Source organism: Polypterus senegalus, chromosome 10 (genome assembly GCF_016835505.1).
Source record: "Polypterus senegalus isolate Bchr_013 chromosome 10, ASM1683550v1, whole genome shotgun sequence".
NCBI lineage: Eukaryota > Metazoa > Chordata > Cladistia > Polypteriformes > Polypteridae > Polypterus > Polypterus senegalus.
Genome location: NC_053163.1, coordinates 5749721 through 5769434, shown reverse-complemented (window position 1 = coordinate 5769434; position 19714 = coordinate 5749721). Strand labels below are relative to the sequence as shown.

Genomic DNA, 19714 nt, shown 5'->3' with positions numbered 1-19714 from the left:
GGTGTGAAACAGACTTGCTTAGATCAGGTTCACTCAGACTGGATCTCCTGATTGCTGGTCCCACCTGAAGTTTCCTTTGACCCTACCCTCTATATCCAGTCCTATCAAATTGGGTGCTTATTCTGTTTTAAGAGCAACATTTAAAGAATTTGATCAAGCTGGATCCTTCTGGGTTTTGACTCACCTAGGTCTGATTCTAGTTAGAGCCCGACTTCTTCAGGGTGTATTTGTTTCCTTTTAGTTTAAGATCTGTTTCATTCAGCTATTGTTCTCAAAGTTTGATACACATCTGTTTCATGGGTTATTTCCTTTGTGGAACGGACTTGCTTAGACTAGGGCCTCTCAAACTGAATCTCCTAGTTGGTGGCTGCATCTGAAGGTATCTTTGACTCTGGTTGTGGGTTTATCTGATTTAAGACGTGTTCTACGAGGATCTTTCTGGTTTGGTACTTCTAAAGGTCTGATTCAGTCTCAAAAGGCTCTTGGTGTCTATAAAGGTTATTTACTGGTATTGTTTGTTTTGAGAAGGTGGTCCACTACAGACTGTTTCTTCCTGGCTTAATAGAGATACCAGTCAGGATGGTGGTTTTATCAGAAATTATTTGTGACATAATGTAGGTTCTCCTATATCAGATTCACCCTGAGTTCTTCCATTTGGAAACAGACTCTCTCCAGATTTGCACAGAAGGGAACCTAATTCTTAGGCCTAATTCAATCCCACAAGCTCTTCTGTTTAGATTGGGTTCTTCTGGATCCACACAGGCTTTACAGGGTTTGTTTGATTAATTGATGTGACATCTTTTGGTTTAGGCCAGGTCCACTCAGACTGCTCCCTCACCAGAGGTTTCACCACAGGGTACTTTTGACTGAATTCGGGTCCCAGTAAATCCATTCCTGACAGACTAGGCTCTTCCGGTTTAAAGCAGATACTAAGTGGAGTTGACCTGGCTTTATCCTTCTGGTTTCAGACTTGTTTAGGCCTGATTCAGTCCCACAGGGCACGTCCGTTTAGAGACAGACTTCTTCAGGTTATGTTTGGGCAGATAGGTTCTTTCTGGTTTGAAATCTGGTCAGCCATTGTTCTCCTGGTCTGATTATAGACTTGTGCGGTTTACTTGGTCATTTTAATTCATTCTAGGCAGGGACACACTTCTTTAATCCAGACTCTGTCTGCTCCCACCTGGATTGATGCTGATCTGCTGGAGTTTCCCCACAGGTTGGAGTTATCTGGTCATTCAAGTTACTTATGATCTACAACCAACTTCTTTGTCTCCAGTCCTATCAATGGTACTTCTTCTGGTTTGGGATGCATTCTTGGAGGATTTGTTCAGATAATGCGTGATACTTGTGTAGGCCTGATTTAGTCCCTCAGGACTCTTCTAGATCGCTGACAGACTCCTTCAAGGTTTTTTAGTTCAATGGGTTTCTTCTGGTGTGATTTCTTTAGGCCAGGTCCACTTAGACTACTTGATACTGGTTTAATACAGGGTGGTGTTTCTTTTGACCCCTATCTGTCCAGTCCCATTGCACTGGTTCCTTCTAGTTTAAAACAGATGCACTCATGAATTCATTGGAAGTTCTTTTTCACTGAACCCGGGTTCTTATATATTTTGCCCTATCTGTCTCGGTCCTGCTGGTTTAAGACGCACTCTATGAGGACTTGTTTGGACAGGATTCTTCAGGCTCGACTTTTGTCTAGGCCTGATTTTTTCCCACCTGTCTGTTCTACATAGCTGACAGACCCCTCCAACGCTTGCTCGGTCTGAATGAGTTAGTTCTGGTTTGAGGTCTACTTCTACCATAAACTGCATTCTTCTGGTCTGAGGTGGGTTCATCCTGGACTTGCTGTGCTGATTGGGTTTGATTTGTTACCTGGCGTCATTTTGGTTTAATACTCTTCGAAGGCTGGTCCATTCTTCTTCTTACCAGCTTAGTTGAAAGCGAATTCATTACAAGTGTTGGGTGAGCTGGGCCTTGCAAAGGAGAGTCCAGTGCTTTGCAAAGTGGACAGTGAGCTCCCACAGGACTCACGATTCATCATTTGAGTGCCTGATATGCACTTGTTTGGAACCAAAGGACATATTGATTTGAGAGTTCTGCTGAGGTCAAAGGTCATTAAACTGGACATCGGTGGCTACTGATCCAGAGCAGGTCATCCAACACACCCCAGTGCAGGTACATAATGGAGCCCACCACCAGTACATGCATAATCTGGTGGCTGTTACACCAATAGTCAAACTTGCCGGGCCGCCAGCGCTCGGGCACACGTGTGATGTTGATGAGCCCACCGAGCAGAGCTAGGAAGTCCATTATAAAGTACTGCTGCAGTGAGGTGGGGCTGCCTGTGCCAAGGCCAACCCAACGTAGGTAGAAGAAGAAAAAGCGGAAGAGTGCCTGCCAGGCGAAGGACTGCAACCGGCGCACGCTGCTCCGTGCCGTCACAGCACAGTAGATGGAGTAGGCTGATAGGATGATGTAGGCAAGCAGCGCCACACTGCGGGTGGATGGGTAGCAGAGCAGAGTGGTGTAGACAATGGGTAGGGCACCTGCAGGGGGGCACAGGAGGAGACATTAAGAGGGATGGTAGGGCAAGAGAAAGAAAGGCAGACACATAGTCATGAATGGCCAGAGGCGTAGACCGACACACACACAGTCATGCCTGGCTAGTCACAAGATGGACGAATGGACGGACGGAGAGTCAGCCGTGACAAGTTTGCTAGGTGGACAGACAAACAGACGCAGCCATGCCTGGCCAGTCACTAGACAGACACTCGGGCACAACAAGTCACTAGATGGACAGAGATAGACACATGCTGTCATGCCAGACCAGTCTCCAGTTAGACAGACAGAGAGTCTTGGGCCTGACAGCTCATTAGATGGACAGACAGACAGACATGGTCATGTCTGGCGAATCACGAAATGGACAGGCATTCAGGTGTAACAATTCACTAGATGGACAGACAAACACCGGCCTGTTCAGCTAGTCACTAAGTGGACAAACGGACACATCTGGAATGTCTTTGGATGCACTGAACAGACAGACAGATGCACAGTCATATCTGGCTGTCACCACATAGGCAGAAAGATAGTCAGATGTGACTGTTCTCTAGATGGACAGAGAGGCACGGCCATGCCAAGCCAGTCACTAGATGAGTCAGGTAAACAATCACACTGGTCATCATACATTGACAGACAGATAACGATACCCAGTCCGTCTCTAGCTGGTCAGACTAGACAGACGGACAGTCAGGCATGGTAATTCACTAGACGGACAGACACAGCTATGTCACTAAGTGGACGAACAGCCACACCTGGGATGTCTTCAGATGCACACACAGAGAGTCACACCTGATAAATCACTAGATGGACAGACAGCCCTGTCATATCTGGCTGTCACCACACAGGAGAAAGCTTGTCAGGTATGACAGTTCACTAGACAGACAGACAGACAGACAGACACAGCCTTGCCTAGCCAGTCACTTGATTAACAGAGTCTGACAAACAGTCACACCTGCCAGCTCAGATAGACAAACTGACAATCAGACCTAATCCATCATTAGTTGGACAGACAGACAGACAGACACAGTCATGTCAAGCCAGTAACTAGACAGACAGGCATAGGACGGACGGACGGACACAGCCATGTCCAGCTTGTCACTAAGTGAGCACACAGTCACACCTGGAATGTATTTAGATGCACAGACAGACACATGTGACAAATCACTAGTTAGTCAGACAGACCGACAGACATACAGTCAAATCTAAAGTGGCATCGGATTGGCACAAAAACAGTGAAATCCGAACACTTACTAGACAGACAGGCCGACAGACACACACAAGCCTGCCTGGCCAGTTATTAGCTAGATTTCCAGACAGATGGTCAGACCTGACAATTCACAAGATTGACAGAGAGACAGACAGACAGACATACGGACATAGAAAGTTTGACCCCCATCTCTCCCAATTGGCTGATGGACAGACAGACAGACAGACTGACTTATGACACTGGCCTAAAAGAAAGACAAAGAGGTGGCTGGCGCACAGTGTCCACTCACCCAGCGTGTTGATCATGCAGATGCCACACATGTCCAGGGTGAGCAGCGTGTGGTAGACGGGCGCTCCTCCTTCATGGTTCATAAACAGGTGGTAGAGCACACTGCCCAGCTGGGGGGACAAGCATGCCAAGAAGTGCACGACGCCCAGCCAGGTGACGGTGATCTGCGCCCAGGGGATGTTGAGGGGCAGCAGGAAGAGGAAGCAGAGCAGCGGGATCCCTATGGCAAGACAGGAGGAATCGAGAAGAAAAAAAAAATGCCATCAGTTCAGAGAGGACAGTAAGGAGGAGGACAGGATGAAAAGAAACGTCGCAATCATTTTAAGTGTTATCAGTCAAGCTGGGGGTCTCTGTCCAGCTCTCTGGGAACCTTGGTGGCCCCTGGTCGATTAAAGTACACATGGCACCCCCTCCGGCTGCCAGGTCCTCCAGCAGGTGTTCAGAAGAGTAAAGGAGCCACTGTAGGTCGGGGGGCTAAAAGGCGGGTTCTAGTGGAACAGTTTTGCACCCTTGAACAGGATGCCAGGAGCTTTGGAGTCATGAGCTTTTGGATGGAGAAAAGGCAATGCTAAAAGCAACATCAGTTGTTTACTGGCTTCGACACGCTGTTTGGCTCCAGCTGTTGGAGGAAAGCCTGGGGAGAGACTGAGAGAAAAAAAAGCCATCGTTCCTTGCCAACTATGCCACCCCACAGAGCCAGCTTTGTTCAACAGGACAAAAAAGAAAGCGAGCCTCCAAAACAGTGACCTAGTCTGTACTAGTGGGAACGGGGACTGTCCCCAGGGGCGTGGTGGCTTAGGAGTGAGACGTGCTGCTGGGAGCATGGGCACATGTCACTGGGTACTGGACATTGCTGTTTGTTTTACTGGGAGGGATGCCCTGTACTGGAGCTCAGACCAGAAGCCCACTTGAAGAAGACGTGCTAGTTGAATGTCTGCACCAAAAAAAAACCCAAAAAAACTGTGTCGTGTGATGGAAATGTGGCACCCCTGAGAAATAAAACGGCCTGGGTGAAATCAGAGGACACAAAAAAATAATAATAAACAGGTAAGAAAATGTCTGCAAGGCACAACGTTCAGGGGGCTTAGTTAACTCTTTGGAGAGTTTGGAGCAGTTTTAAATTTTCTAGTCATTTCCTCTAAGAGGTGGCTATCACAGTTTTGTTTATTAAATATTTAAGTAACAATACGCTGACAGAGCGAGATGCAGAAGACAGGACGATATGGAAGAAGATGATCTGCTGTGGCAACCCCTAACAGGAGCAGCCAAAAGAAGAAGAAGAAGTAACAATAAGCCATATTGAAATCCAACAGTGATAAGAGAATGTAATTAGAAGTATTAGTGGAGAACATTAAATATGATTAGGAACGCCAGAGCCTATCTGACCATGTGCAGCCACAGCTGACCCCCAACTTCTAATGGCATCTTGGACCAAAGTGGCTTCATGAACATCACAATGACTTCTACCGGGTCCAGAGCCGGTGACTGGCAAGGCTACTGAAGAACAGTGAACACCCAGTGGGAGATTTGCAGCTGACAAACCTGCAGACGTTCAGCATGGAGTGCAATCTCAAAACGAATGTTGCCGACATCTTATGGATTCCATGCGTGAAAGAAAAACAACTACTTGCAAGCTACGAAGGGTGAAAAGCTGTCCTGCTATAGTAAAAGGTTATTAATACAGGCGCCTGTCGTAAGGCAGGGTGAAGTAAGCTGACCTAGGGTAACTCCCTTTGCTAGGAACGCGTCTGTTAGACACAGGAACGATGACCTTTACTTCTTTGGGGCCGTACACAAAACTGAAACGGTTGGCCGATTTGCACAATATAAAATGAAATGCATAGGTAAATGATATCATGCTTTTTTATAAAGTATGGGGAAGGGGGAGAGAGAAAATATAAAAAAAGCCGACTGACAAGCAGAACTTTGCTCTCCTGCCATGCAACGTGGAATCCATGTTCTCATATGTGACTGACTGACTGATTGAGTGAGTGAGTGAACTATTCCTGCCGTCCTCGGAGATCTCCTTCCACAGATGCCACAAAGAACCAAAAGGAGGCTCGGCCCAGGATTTGTACTGTAGGGTGGTCCCAAGAATTTGTTCAGTTAAGTGCAGTTACAGTATAAGCGGAGCCTTACTAGGCATGTGGTGGCTCGATAGTTTTTTTTATGATGATGCTTCCCCACTGCATGAGCTCAGGGTCATTTGTCATTCTAAGTACTTTTTTTTTTCTTTAGCTCCTACTCCAGGGTATATACAATCATGGCCGAAATTATCGGCACCCCAGGAATCTTCCCAGAAAATGCACCATTTCTCCCAGAAAATTGTTGCAATTCCAAATGCTTTGGTATCCACACGTTTATTTTCTTTATGTGCATTGGAACAACACAAAAAAACAGAGAAAAAAAAGCCAAATCTGACGTCGCGTCACACAGAACTCCAAAAATGGGCCGCACAAAATAATTGGCACCTTTTCCAAATTGTGGGTAAATCGTTTTATTTCAAGCATATGATGCTCGTTTGAACTCACCTGTGGCAATATAGGAATCACACCTGAAGCCAGTTTAAAATGGAGAAACGTTGACTCAGCCTTTGTGTTGTGTGTCTGAGTGGGCCACACTAAGCATGGAGAACAGAAAGAAGAGCAGAGAATTGTCTGAGGACTTGAGAACAAAAATTGTGGAGAAATATCAACAATCTCAAGGCTGCAAGTCCATCTCCAGAGATCTTCACGTTCCTTTGTCCACTGTGCGCAACATAATCAAGAAGTTCACAACACATGGCACTGTAGCTAATCTTCCTGGACGTGGACGGAAGAGAAAAGCTGATAAAAGACTGCAACGAAGGATAGTCCAAATGGTGGATAAACAGCCCAATCAACTTCAAAACATATTCAAGCTGAGCAACAGTGTCCGCTCGAACGATCCGTCGACATCTGAACGAAATGAAACGCTATGGCAGGAGAGCCAGGAGGACCCCACTGCTGACACAGAAACATAAAAAAGCCGGACTGGAGTTTGCCAAAATGTACTTGAGGAAGCCAAAATCCTTCTGGGCGAACGTCTAGTGGACAAATGAGACCAAGGTAGAACTTCTTGGTAAAGCTCATCATTCTGCTGTTTACAGAAAACGGAATGAGGCCTACAAAGAAAAGAACAACACAGTACGTACAAGTCAAACATGGTGGAGGGTCGAAGATGTTTTGAGGATGCTTTGCTGCCCTGACTTGACTGTGTGCAAGGCATCATGAAATCTGAAGACTACCAAAAGATATTGAGGCGCAATGTAGGGCCCAGTGTCAGTGAGCTGGGTCTGCGTCAGAGGTCATGGGTGTTCCAGCAGGACAATGACCCCAAACATACCTCTAAAAGCACCCAGAAAGTGCTGGAGAGTTCGGAAGTGGCCAGCAATGAGTCCGGATCTAAACCCGATTGAACACTTATGGAGAGATCTCAAGATTGCTGTTGGGAGAAGGCGTCCTTCAAATCTGAGAGACCTTGAGCAGTTTGCAAAAGAAGAGTGGCCGGAAATTCCAGTTGAGAGGCGTCACAAGCTTGTTGACAGTTATAGGAAGCGCTTGATTTCAGTTATTTTTTCCAAAGGGCGTGCAACCAAATATTAAGTTGAGGGTGCCAATAATTTTGTCCGGCCCGGTTTTTGAGTTTTGTGTGGCATGATGTCAGAGTTGGCTTTTTCTCTCTGTGTTTTTGTGTTGTTCCAATGCACATAAAGGAAATGAACATGTGGATACCAAAACATTTGTAATGGCAACAATTTTCTGGGAGAAATGGTACGTTTTCTGGGAAAATTCCAGGGGTGCCGGTAATTTCGGCCATGACTGTACATTTTAAACTATTATGGATGGGGCTCAGGGAGATCATTTATGCTGATTAGTTCACCACAACCACTGGAGCCATCCTATAAATCATAGCTGCGCCATTCACCACTTCCGGGGGTGGTCGATGGGGGCGGATTGCACCCATGTGAACACCTGGCAACGCATCAGTCTTCATGTCCTCTCAAAGCAGTGTGTGTGTGTGTGTGTGTAGGGGGAAGTGATGGGGGATCTGGGGGCCCCCCATCAACTCCCAGTCATGCCTCACTTCGCACCAGATCACACTAGTTTGCACATAACATACTTTGCTCAAAGGTAATGGTTCCTGCTGTGCGGTGGGCCTAGGGCTTACATTGTACAGGAACTAAAGTTGCAGAGGTGGGAAAGTGACAACGGAGAGCAGATTCTAATTCAAGTGATGGAAAAATGGCATCGGTGGATGTCATCTTACTCGGTTGTACTAATCATACCTTTCATCTCTGAATGTGGAATCTCTGGCTTCTCCTCCATGTTCTTTATCTCTGCTGTCACCCCAATGAGCATCACGAGGATCACTTTTCCGAGGGTCAATGTCCAATGTATTTATATAGCACATTTAAAACAACATAGGAATGCTGTGGCCAAAGTGCTTTACAATAATAGAATAAAAGAAAAAAACATACAATTAACATAAATAAAATTAATAGAAGTAATGTTACATAATCACAATGAGGAAACCATCAGCATTACTGAAGGTCATGGAATGCAAGTGACTAGAAATGAGTCTTTAATCTCGTTTTGAATTGTAGACGACTCCTTTATGTGACGAGGTAAAGATTTACACAGGCGAGGAGCAGCGGCTGTAAAAGCCCCGTCTGTCTCCATTAGTTGTACACTCGGTACGAGACAACTGACCAGAAGATCTAAACACTCTACATGGCTCAGATAGGCAGGAGGAGGCCTATGTAAAGATTTAAAAACTAGCAACAAGATTTTAAAATCAATTTGAAAACTGACGGGCAGCCAGTGTTAAAAAGCTAATATCGGAGAAACAGAATCAGACTTTCTTGCCCCAACCAGAAAGCGAGTGGCAGCATTCTGGACCAACTGTAACCTGCGAATCGGGGATCTGCTAATCCCAGAATACAGCGAGTTGCAGTAATCAAGGCGAGAGAAGATAAAAGCACGAGTGGCTTTCTCAAGATCCCTAGAAGATAAAAAAAGGCTTGATCTTACCTAATAGACGAAGCTGGAAAAAACAACTCTGACTACAGAATTAACTTGTTTCTCAAAAGAGAGGCTACTGTCAAAGATAACACCGAGATTGCAGATTTGAGGTTTGGAAAAGACAGAGAAAGAGCCGAGAAGTCTAAGACCAATTTGGGTTTTAGCAGATGGATCTACTATAAGCACCTCTGTTTTATTTTGATTCAAATCAAGAAAATTATTAGCCATCCAGGATCTCAGTTCAGAAAGACACCCCTGGGCTCTCTGCCTCTTACAGTTGTGCTTCAAAGTTTGTGAACCCTTTAGAATTTTCTATATTTCTGCATAAATATGACCTAAAACATCATCAGATTTTCACTCAAGTCCTAAAAGTAGATAAAGAGAAACCAGTTAAACAAATGAGACAAAAATATTATACTTGGTCATTTATTTATTGAGGAAAATGATTGAATATTACATATTTGTGAGTGGCAAAAGTATGTGAACCTCACGGATGATCAGTTAGTTTGAAGGTGAAATTCGAGTCAATGGGATGCCAATCAGGTGTGAGTGGGCACCCTGTGTTATTTAAAGAACAGGATCTATCAAAGTCTGCTCTTCACAACACATGTTTGTGGAAGTGTATCATGGCACGAACAAAGGAGATTTCTGAGGACCTCACAAAAAGAGTTGTTGATGCTCATCAGGCTGGAAAAGGTTACCAAACCATCTCTAAAGAGTTTGGACTCCACCAATCCACAGTCAGACAGATTGTGTACAAATGGGGGAAATTCAAGACCATTGTTACCCTCCCAGGAGTGGTCGACCAACAAAGATCACTCCAAGAGCAAGGCACACGTGTAATAGTCAGCGAGGTCACAAAGGACCCCAACTGAAGGCCTCTCTCACATCGGCTAATGTTCATGTTCATGAGTCCACCATCAGGAGAACACTGAACAATGGTGTGCATGGCAGGGTTGCAAGGAGAAAGCCACTGCTCTCCAAAAAAAACATTGCTGCTCGTCTGCAGTTTGCTAAAGATCACGTGGACAAACCAGAAGGCTATTGGAAGAATGTTTTGTGGACGGATGAGACCAAAATAGAACTTTTGGTTTAAATGAAAAGCGTTATGTTTGGAGAAAGGAAAACACTGCATTCCAGCATAAGAACCTTATCCCATCTGTGAAACATGGTGGTGGTAGTATCAGGTTTGGGCCTGTTTTGCTGCATCTGGGCCAGGACGGCTTGCCTTCATTGATGGAACAATGAATTCTGAATTATATCAGAGAATTCTAAAGGAAAATGTCAGGACATCTGTCCATGAACTGAATCTCAAGAGAAGGTGGGTCATGCAGCAAGACAACAACCCTAAGCACACAAGTCGTTCTACCAAAGAATGTTAAAGAAGAATAAAGTGAATGTTTAGGAACGGCCAAGTCAAAGTCCTGAACTTAATCCAATCGAAATGTGGAAGGACCTGAAGAGAGCAGTTCATGTGAGGAAACCCACCAACATCCCAGAGTTGAAGATGTTCTGTACGGAGGAATGGGCGAAAATTCCTCCAAGCCGGTGAGCAGGAATGATCAAAAGTTACTGGAAACGTTTAGTAAGGGGGGTCACAGCAGATACTGAAGGCAAAGGGTCACATACTTTAGCCACTCACAAATATGTAATATTCGATCATTTTCTTTAATAAATATAAATGACCAAGTAGAATACTTTTGTCTCATTTGTTTAACTGGTTTCTCTTTATCTACTTTTAGGACTTGAGTGAAAATCTGATGATGTTTTAGGTCATATTTATGCAGAAATGTAGAAAATTCTAAAGGGTTCACAAACTTTGAAGCACAACTGTACGTGAGGCTGCACATCCTATTCATCTCCATACCCTGTAGGAGGGGTCCCTAGCGTCTCCTCTGTATCTGTTATAATGAGGGTCACGTGGATCACCGTCCTGAGGACGTCCATCACGTGGCTCTCAGCCTCTAACAGGTGAACATGAGTGGGGCCTAACATCCCTCTCAGCTCCAAAGTCTTCATATAGGTCACTTCATGGAGGACTCTGTCGGGACGGACCTTTATGGTGTCTTCGCTCCACTGCCATATTAATATCTGTGCCAGCAGGAGAAGCCCAGTTTTCCATGGTTGGTTACTGTCAGTTTTGACACAGCAGGTTTGGGCAGTCAGATGGCATCTGTGGCCAGCCTTGCCGTACGTCCAATCTGTTGCCCCTTGTCCTTAAGATACATGGAAAAAATAACCGATGAGTATGGGCTCAAACACTAAAACAGAAAATGACTAAAGAACAAAATGAACCTCTTCAACTCAGCACCTCCGCGCAGCAAATGCCCACTGTCCTAACGTGAGTTGCTCATTCTGGAGGGTCTGTAGCCATAACTGCAGTTCGAATTTCTTAAATCATAAACTCTTTTCAAAGGGATACCCGATGGAAATTTTCAAATCTGCATTGAAGTCTCAAGCTAAAATCGTTGGGTTTATTTGACTACGATGGAAAGCGGGTCACTGTGGTGCTTCGCCGATCAATTAAAGTGTCAGAGAAATACTAAATCACGAGGATATGCAGGCAGCGCGGCCCGTGAAGTTGTTTTTAGCCTCACAGAAATGTGAACGGACGTCTAGTCACACGTATGCCCAGAGCCGCGGTCAGGGAGCCCGTTTCTTCTTGCAGTCGTTTCTACGTAAGTGAACTTGTTTGCATTTTTCTTTACTTTTAGACTCACATGAGGCCTTCTATTCCTCCCATAAGGGCCAGGAGACTACAGACGGCACATCAAGCAGCGCATGCGACCCTGCAGGTGTTTCACACTCAGCAGAATGGAGGAATGTGTAAGACCAAGCAAAATAAATACTCAAAGAAACAAATGCAAACGCCACGCCAGGTGAGCATAAATAATGGAGTGTGTCATGAGATGTTTCTGTGTGCATTTATTTTATTTCTTCTCCATTTGTTTATTTCAGGGACACTGCATGCAACACGAGATACGCGATGAAAGAAAAACTGTCGTCAGTGCACGAGAGGCTGAGCCCGAGCGAGTCGACTTCCTACAACTCGGGTGAAAAGGTACTGAGCTGTTCAATCCGTCCAGTCAGTTTCTAACCTGATCATCCGGATCAGCATCATGCAGAGGCATAAGCCTGTGCCAACAGCATTGATGCATGGCAGGAGTCAACCCCGGGCAGGGCAGTGCCAGTCCATCACGGTGCCCATTCACAATCACTCATAATCAGGCCAGCTTAGAGAAAAGCCTATGGAGACAATGTGACGACTCCACAGGGACAGGGACAGGGACTAGACCAGGATTTGAACCCTTGATGACGGGGGGAAAAAAATTAATTGAAACTATTTTACCACAAGGCTGCAACGTAATAAAACGTAATAAAAAAATGAAGGGGTCTGAATGCTCTCCGGTAGAATTGTAATCAAATAAAAATGTAACCCGCCCCTGAGCTGAGCAACTAGGGTTTGAAAATATAAAAACTGTAGTAAATGAAGGAGAACGACGACTTGAGATCAAAGTAAATAAACATAAGAAATGTAGGCACTAAAAAAACGCTCACATGTTTGGTGAACTGGTGGCTCAAAACTGACCGGTGTGAGGAAGGAATGGAGTTCTGTCCAGAGTTGGTCCCCATTCTCACACCCAGGGCCATCTGCCTTGGCGCCATCCCCTCATATCATTGAACTACACAAGCACGGCCACTAAGCATGGAAATGTCATGAACATGATAGCCACTGTTGCGTCCATCTCTGTAAATTTACTTACTTATATGACATGTGGCCATCCCTTTCAGTTTAAAAGCCACACCCTATGATAAGAGACCTGGTGGCCACGCCCCTTTCATGTTGCTAAGTGACAGTGTCCAGGTCACTGCATTACTGCTGACCACTTGCCATTCCTGATTTCTGGCCTTTCTTGATTCCTCCTCTCTCCTGGTGTTTTGGATCCTCATTTCGCTATTCTGACCCCACTAGCTTGTGCTTTTACTCCATACTTTAATTCTACGGCCTTCCTTCCTGCTTCACCTCCAGTTCCCATTTTGAACGGAGTCACAGGCCGCTGATGAGGTCCAGTTTTTAAGTGGTGACCCGAGGGAGAAACGCATCTGTTATTGGTAAAGACCTCTTACAAAATATCACTAGTGGGCAGTCCAGCCACCAGAGGTGCTCCACCAATTATCACAAAATGAATGTCCAGTGACAACCAGGCGGCACCTTTCTGAGCTCATCTACTTCTAGACAAATACAATTCACTGCCACTTCAGTAATCCCAGTTAATTGGAAGTGACAGAAAAATCTGCTGAGCCTGATGATCCTGAACGGATCAGAGCCTTCAAGAGCAGGAAGGATGAAGAAGGACATGGCAGGGTGAACTGAGGTGTGAGTGGGCATGAGCTGCTTTCAGCTGCCCCATTTTTGGAAGATTGCTGTCAGCCCCCTGAAATGCAGGGAGGGTTTCATAGAAGAGCTGTCCCCAAAGTTTGCTGTAATTATCACCACCTCACTCACAACCCTGGAACCTCCATGCCAGCAGCTTGCGTGGACGTTTGGAGTTCCACCTTTTCCTGCCTCCTCTGCTACTGAAACCAGAGTGCAGAACCTTCTGCCCCACTCTAAATGTGCTCCATAATCGACCACAGTGCCCCCTTGATCCCCTCATAATTAATCTCCTTCATTCTTCCTTAATGCTCTTTGAAGTTCACCACTTGCCTGGCACTGGCAGCACTTACCATGGCCAACAGGTGATTACGTGTCCTAAGTGAAGAGAGGGAAAGGTCAGAGGTGGAAGGAATTTCGGCCTACGTCCCGCTTTGGCTTCCTGCGTGAAGGGATTGGGGTCAGAACTAAAAAGATTACATTGTATCCAGCGCTCGGGCAAACCTCAGCCCACCCCAAATTCCTTAAGCTGATCAGCCTACTTAAGGTTCAACTTTGCTTTGCTGGCTCCCGCACTCTTCTCAATTATAGAAGGTGAACTTCTATGCCCCCCACCCCTACGCCACCAATTTCCTTATCTTAGGCTCTTATACAGTATATAGTGCCTTTCACCTTGTAGGTGAATCACCTAATAGATAATGAAACTCGTGATCCAAAAAGTGACCCCATTTATAATTGAGATACGACATGGCACACTGCGGGCTTCATCAGGGCTGCCTGAACTCGGCCCACATGGCACATCTCGGTGACTGAAGTAAAGGAGACGGTTGGTGCTAAACTTCATTACGCATCACTAAACAGGAGCCCCAGGCAGGAAGAGCAATCCGGATGGCAGTTGATTGGCCCGCCGTCTACTCTGTGCTACAGCAGTTCATTTTAAAGCACTGGCATGCCAGCCAATGTGCAACCCATCACGTATTGTGCCATATAACTTATAAGTGTAAATTGGTCCGGATTCTGTCTTTGACGTTTCATTTTCCGTTTTACTTTTATCCCATCTTGTTTTTCGTAGCTAAAGCAGGGTGTTTTGGATGTGTCACGTGGCTGCGTTTGCTGATGTCTTCTCTGTCACTCTTGCTGATACCCGTCTGTTACCAATCACTCCTGACACTCTTCTTCTCCACCCACTCCACCCTGCCTGCACTCTCTTCTTCACTTCTCTTCCACAATCCCCATTACTCTGAACTGTTGATCCCAAGTATTTAAACTCATCCACCTTCACCAACTCTACTTCCCTCATCCTCACCATTCCCCTGATCTTCCTCTCATTCTCACACACACGTATTGTGTCATGGTGGTCCTACTGACCTTCACTCCTCTCCTCTCATATCTCCACTTTTCCAGGGTCTCCTCAACCTGCTCACTACAGATCACAATGTCATCAGCAAACATCACAGCCCACGGGGACTCCTGTCTAATCTCGTCTGTCAGCCTGTCCAAGAGCAAGGCCCTTAATATGCAATTGCTCCACGTGTGCTGTACAAGTAGCGGACCCTGTGCACTGACCCCAAAACTCTGTGTGTGTCTCTGGAGAGTAAGTTGGGGTATGTGAAAAATGACAAATTCCTAATACAACAAATTGCATACGGAGAATAAAAGTATTAAAAAAAATCAAAACCAGTTCTTCAGAGCAATGCCATAGGGGGAACCATCCACATGAAGGTCCTAGGAGGACCCCCTGTTTATTCAGATCCAGAACAGGAACAGGAAGAGGTGATAGCAGATTGCACAGACATTATTACACACAGAACCACAGACACATGGACTAAGCTACCAAGCTGTGTGGTGGACGGTGGGATTTTGGGGACTTTCAAAACTCGACTTGATGTTTTTGCTTTTTTTAAAGACCTGAGTGGACAGGACTGCCAAGCTTTGTTGGGATGAATGGCCCAACCTCGTCCTGGATGTTCAGATGTTCTAATTTGTGAGTCACCAATGGGTTCCTGGTTGTTAAAGCTGCACACCATCTCACAGGCTCAGCTCAGGTTTTCTTGCTCGGTTGGGTCTTGTTAGGTTGCCTACAAGACATTAAAGGTTTCTGTGTGGTCCTCACATTGGTAACCTTCTCCAAACCCAAAGATCTAACTTGATATGCAAAGAGCCTGCCGCCGACATATGAAATGTTCCATTTTTATCAAACAGTGGAACCCCACGAACCTCGAGTAAAGCACCACTGAAGAAGCAGCATCTTTAAAGTGTGTGTGTGTGCGCGCAGCGTGCAGGTTTTTCACGTTTCGCTCCACCACTGCCAGACGTGCTGCTTTGGTTGATCTACAACTCGGAATTGGCCCACCGTTAGAATGTACCCCAAAATGGACGGCCGGCACACATTGAGCTATAGCTGGAAAATGAGGTTCAAAGACTGAACGGAGCAGCAAAGGGGTGCTGAGCAACACCCCTGGGTTGAAGTGTGAGCAGCCTCAGTGGTCCGGTGTAAAGGAGAATAGAAAAGGGCCGAGACCCCGTTTCAATCAGACGAGACTTTACTACTATTTTAACCTTATAAAATACGAGCTGAAGTACCCAGCGTTGCCCAGGTTTATTTGCAGAATGTGATAAGGAAAGAAAGCAAAGGTCCATGTGGTTTTAAAATGGTGCCCCACTTTTGTCATTGCCAGCTGTCCCATCCGTCACCCACACTATTACAAGTGCTGGTTCTTTACTGGGTTGGGTGGTTCCATGGCTTGACAAAGCACCACTTCATTCTGGGATGATTCTGTGTGCTTCGATAAACTTCCTACTATGTAGAAAAATAAGCTGAAATTTTTTAATGTATGGTGGGTGACCTAGCAGGACCGTAGCAGAGGAGAACATTTGAACGTTAACATGTACAGCTGGAGTCCATTTAAAATCAGGAGCCTGTTGCTATCTCACAAATCTGTGACCATCTCTTCACCGTATGGAGTCTGTTATGGATCTGAATAAATCAAAGGTCCTGTCTGGACCCTTCATTTGGGGAAACAAAAAGAACGGTTCCCCTATGGCATCGCTCTGACGATCCGCTCTGGCACCTTCATTGCTTTCCCGTCGATGTCTCTGCTGTCGTGAGTCGAGAACTGCTTGTTTTGGGGGCTTCTTGCTGGGATGTAACCACGTCTGAATTGTCCCGTTAGTTCACGATGGACAGTTTGTAGCGGTTAAATTGTGAAGAAAAGCCGACAAAGCAGGAGTTAAACAACCACCCTGTGATTCTCCTGTGTGTTATCGAGCCTCACCCAACTGCCCCCTTACAAAGTGCCCGATACTCCTTTTAATATTACAGTTAATAGAAGCCACATGCGGTGCTGCCCGGGTATGGAATGCTCAGCTCTGCTCATTTTGTCTGCTAGTCTGGCCTCAGTCTGTTCAAATGTTTCACTTACTCTGAGCCAGCAGGTGGCAGTGTTGTGCAAACATGAAAGAAAGAAAAATAAAAAAAAACAAACACGCTGGGACCCCCAGGCTACAAATTTTGGGTTTGTCTATCTACCTCATCTGTATGGTCCTAGAGGGTAAATATGCACAATTTGGTTCAGTCCGGTCAAAGGGGGTAGGATTTTATTTTATATGATACAGACGATGAACAACCGCATGTTCTGTGCAATTTACATTACAAGTCAGTGTGCTATGAGGGAGTTTCCTTAAATTGCCTTCTAGATATACCTAACTCTCCCCAAAGGTCAGGCGAAAAGACCATTTCTCGTTGGGGATTAATAAAGTATATCATCATCATCATCATCATCATTATTTAATATGGGAGACCATTTTAAATTGTTACATTTCACGGATAGGAAAACAAGCATTCAGATTATGTTGGGCTGAAAGCAGCAGCTCGCTGTCCAGGGTCCTGAAACTGCCAGGTGCGGAATAAGATGAGGGGACTACACAGGGAAGGACTGTTGACACCCCTGGCGACATGTTGGTCAGTGCTGTGGTGGGGGTACATGGGGCAGCAGTTTGGCAAGCTTAAAATTCCATGAAAAAGGAAAAGTGGCGTACAGAGGAGACTACGATGACGGACCTGCGGCCACATCTGCCTTCACGTGTTGGTTTGGACACCTTAGAATTAAACAATATGACGGGTTTGCGGAGCCAATCACAATTTTTAAAGACTACGGGTCTGTCAGAAGGCGGCCATCCTCTGTTTCCTTAAATGTCTTTTTTGTTGTTTTGCCACCAGGCTACAGATTTAAGGTCCCAAGGGTGAAGAGCAGTAGATTTAAGAACTCCATCTCTAACCCCAGATCTGCAAGCATTTTGAATTCTAGTGGCTCTAGAGAATCCTGCTGAGTTCGGAGTGATTATTATGGTCTGTCCGAGTTCATTATTTGTATTTGTGGACATCACAAACGCAGCTGCTTGCTTTATCCCCTCGTATTCGTTTTTTTTTTAACATTTACTTATTTGGCTGACGCCTTTATCCGAGGCGACTTACAACATGTTGAGATGCGATTTGTTACATTTCTTGTTATTTTCCAGTCGGAGCACTGGCAGTTGAACTGACTGGCTTCAGGTCACACTTTACAAAACAAATCTCCTTCTTGGGTAATCGACCTAACTGAAGATGAAAGAACGAGAAAGTGCCAGGGTTTTTTTTTTTAACAGAACGTGGACCCCACTTAAGTGGAAGAAGGCGCATTTCGGTTGTGTTATCGCCAAACCCGCCTTACCGGACACCGAATCAAGCAGAGCAAGGCGCCTTATTCCTAAAGGGGAACGCTGACATGATCATGCGGGGGCTGCGGCTCGTGAATACTGTGAAGTCCCCACTCTCTTCTTCCTGCTTAAACAGACGTCTGTGCATTAAAGCTCAAAAAGGTTGAGGACCCCAGAGTTAGAAGTGTCTTCCTTTTTGGCACCTGCGTGTGGACCGCGGAAGGCGATTCATTAAGAAGAGGGTTGTGAAACTCACCGTGCGTGTAGATGTTGCCCAGCTCATTGTGCAGGTAGAAGAGGCTCTTGAGGCACTCGTTGGCAGAGGAGATGGGTCGGTATCCCGTGAGCACGTACTTGTTGAACTGCAGATGCGGAGGCGAACTGGCCCAGTCCAGCAAGCGTGGCCCGCTGAGGAAAGCCATGGGAATCCAATGTGTCCATAGAAAAACAAAAAGAGTCACACCATCCCACACCACCGTCCTCACCAAAAGTCAAACGGGGCAGGGGCGAGTGTTGAAAAGTAACCCATCGGAGTGCATCCCGTCAAAAAGAAAAAGTCTCTTCACAGTTTGCGGATTTGTCGTAAATTATTGCAGAAGTTTGACACCTACTTGTCTTCTGACATCCACTTTCTTCGGTATAGTTTAGGTCAAGTTAATTATCAGAAGACTATTAATAGACGGCTATTGAGTTGCATGTTATCCAAGGCTTTTACATCTCCGGATGGGAGCATGGACTTCTTAAATATACGTAAATGTATATATTGCTATTTTAAGGGCGATGTCAGTTTCAGCAAAACATACTTGGAATTCAACGCGATCCAAGACTGCTTGTGGAACTGAGTTGAGCGACTTGGGAGTTTTTCAGGAAATCTTATCCTTTTTCCTTCTTCTTCGCTTTAAATAACGGTACATAAATGACGCTTCCAGGATTTTGCCTTAATGATCCCTTCAGTTGCTATCTCGCTTCAGACTCGCCGCATGGAGCCTGCCGGCTTCTTCCTGCTACGGCGACATGTGCCTTAAAGGAGTGTTGTTACCAGTAAGAAGAGAAGAAGAAGAAGTCCAAATGTCAATTCCGCGGCGTGTCGCCGGTTCGCTCCCCCCCTAGGAATGCGGAAGAAAGACCCGTCCGTGTGATGATCTGAAGAAAGTCGCTTCCGAGCCTCCTTCCGCCCAGGTGTCCACTCCGCCGGCCCCGCTTTTCACGCCTTCTCATGCAGGTGGACCTCGAGGTTGCTCCCCCTCCCCACCCACCCGCAACCAGCACCCCTTCTGCGAGATCGTGCGGCTCTCCTTTTGTCGTCAAGCGGAATGAATTGACTGACGTTATCCGAATCTCTCTGTTCCGCCTGTGCCTTCCTTTGCCGTTTCCTTTTTTTTTCTACTCGCAGGCAGCCCGGCGCGTTTGCCTTGTCCCGGGGAGAGGAGGAGGAGGAGGAGGAGGAGGAGGACAAGAAAACGCGAGCGGGGACTGCTAGTCAGCCAGAGTGCGAGCGTCACACGGCGGCTGCTTCGCCCGGATCGGCTCGGATCGGCTCGACTTGAC

General features: G+C 46.0%; 1 protein-coding gene and 1 long non-coding RNA gene across 3 annotated transcripts in view; one reads left to right on the top strand and one right to left on the bottom strand.

Annotated features, from left to right (window-relative positions):
- Positions 1–1721: 1721 nt before the first annotated feature.
- On the bottom strand, positions 1722–19418 carry LOC120536603 (progestin and adipoQ receptor family member 4-like). The gene is made up of 3 exons (XM_039765007.1): positions 18423–19418; positions 4056–4274; positions 1722–2546 (listed from the first exon to the last, which is right to left on the bottom strand). The coding sequence occupies exons 1-3, from the start codon at positions 18586–18588 to the stop codon at positions 2116–2118; spliced, it is 816 nt and encodes a 271-aa protein (XP_039620941.1). The 5' UTR covers positions 18589–19418; the 3' UTR covers positions 1722–2115.
- LOC120536604 overlaps positions 4906–19714 on the top strand; it is a 39606-nt gene continuing 24797 nt past the window's right edge. For both annotated transcript variants that reach the window (XR_005635156.1, XR_005635157.1), the window contains exons 1-3: positions 4906–5101; positions 11811–11975; positions 12055–12157. This is a non-coding gene — a long non-coding RNA (uncharacterized LOC120536604). The remainder of the gene's footprint in view (positions 5102–11810; positions 11976–12054; positions 12158–19714) is intronic.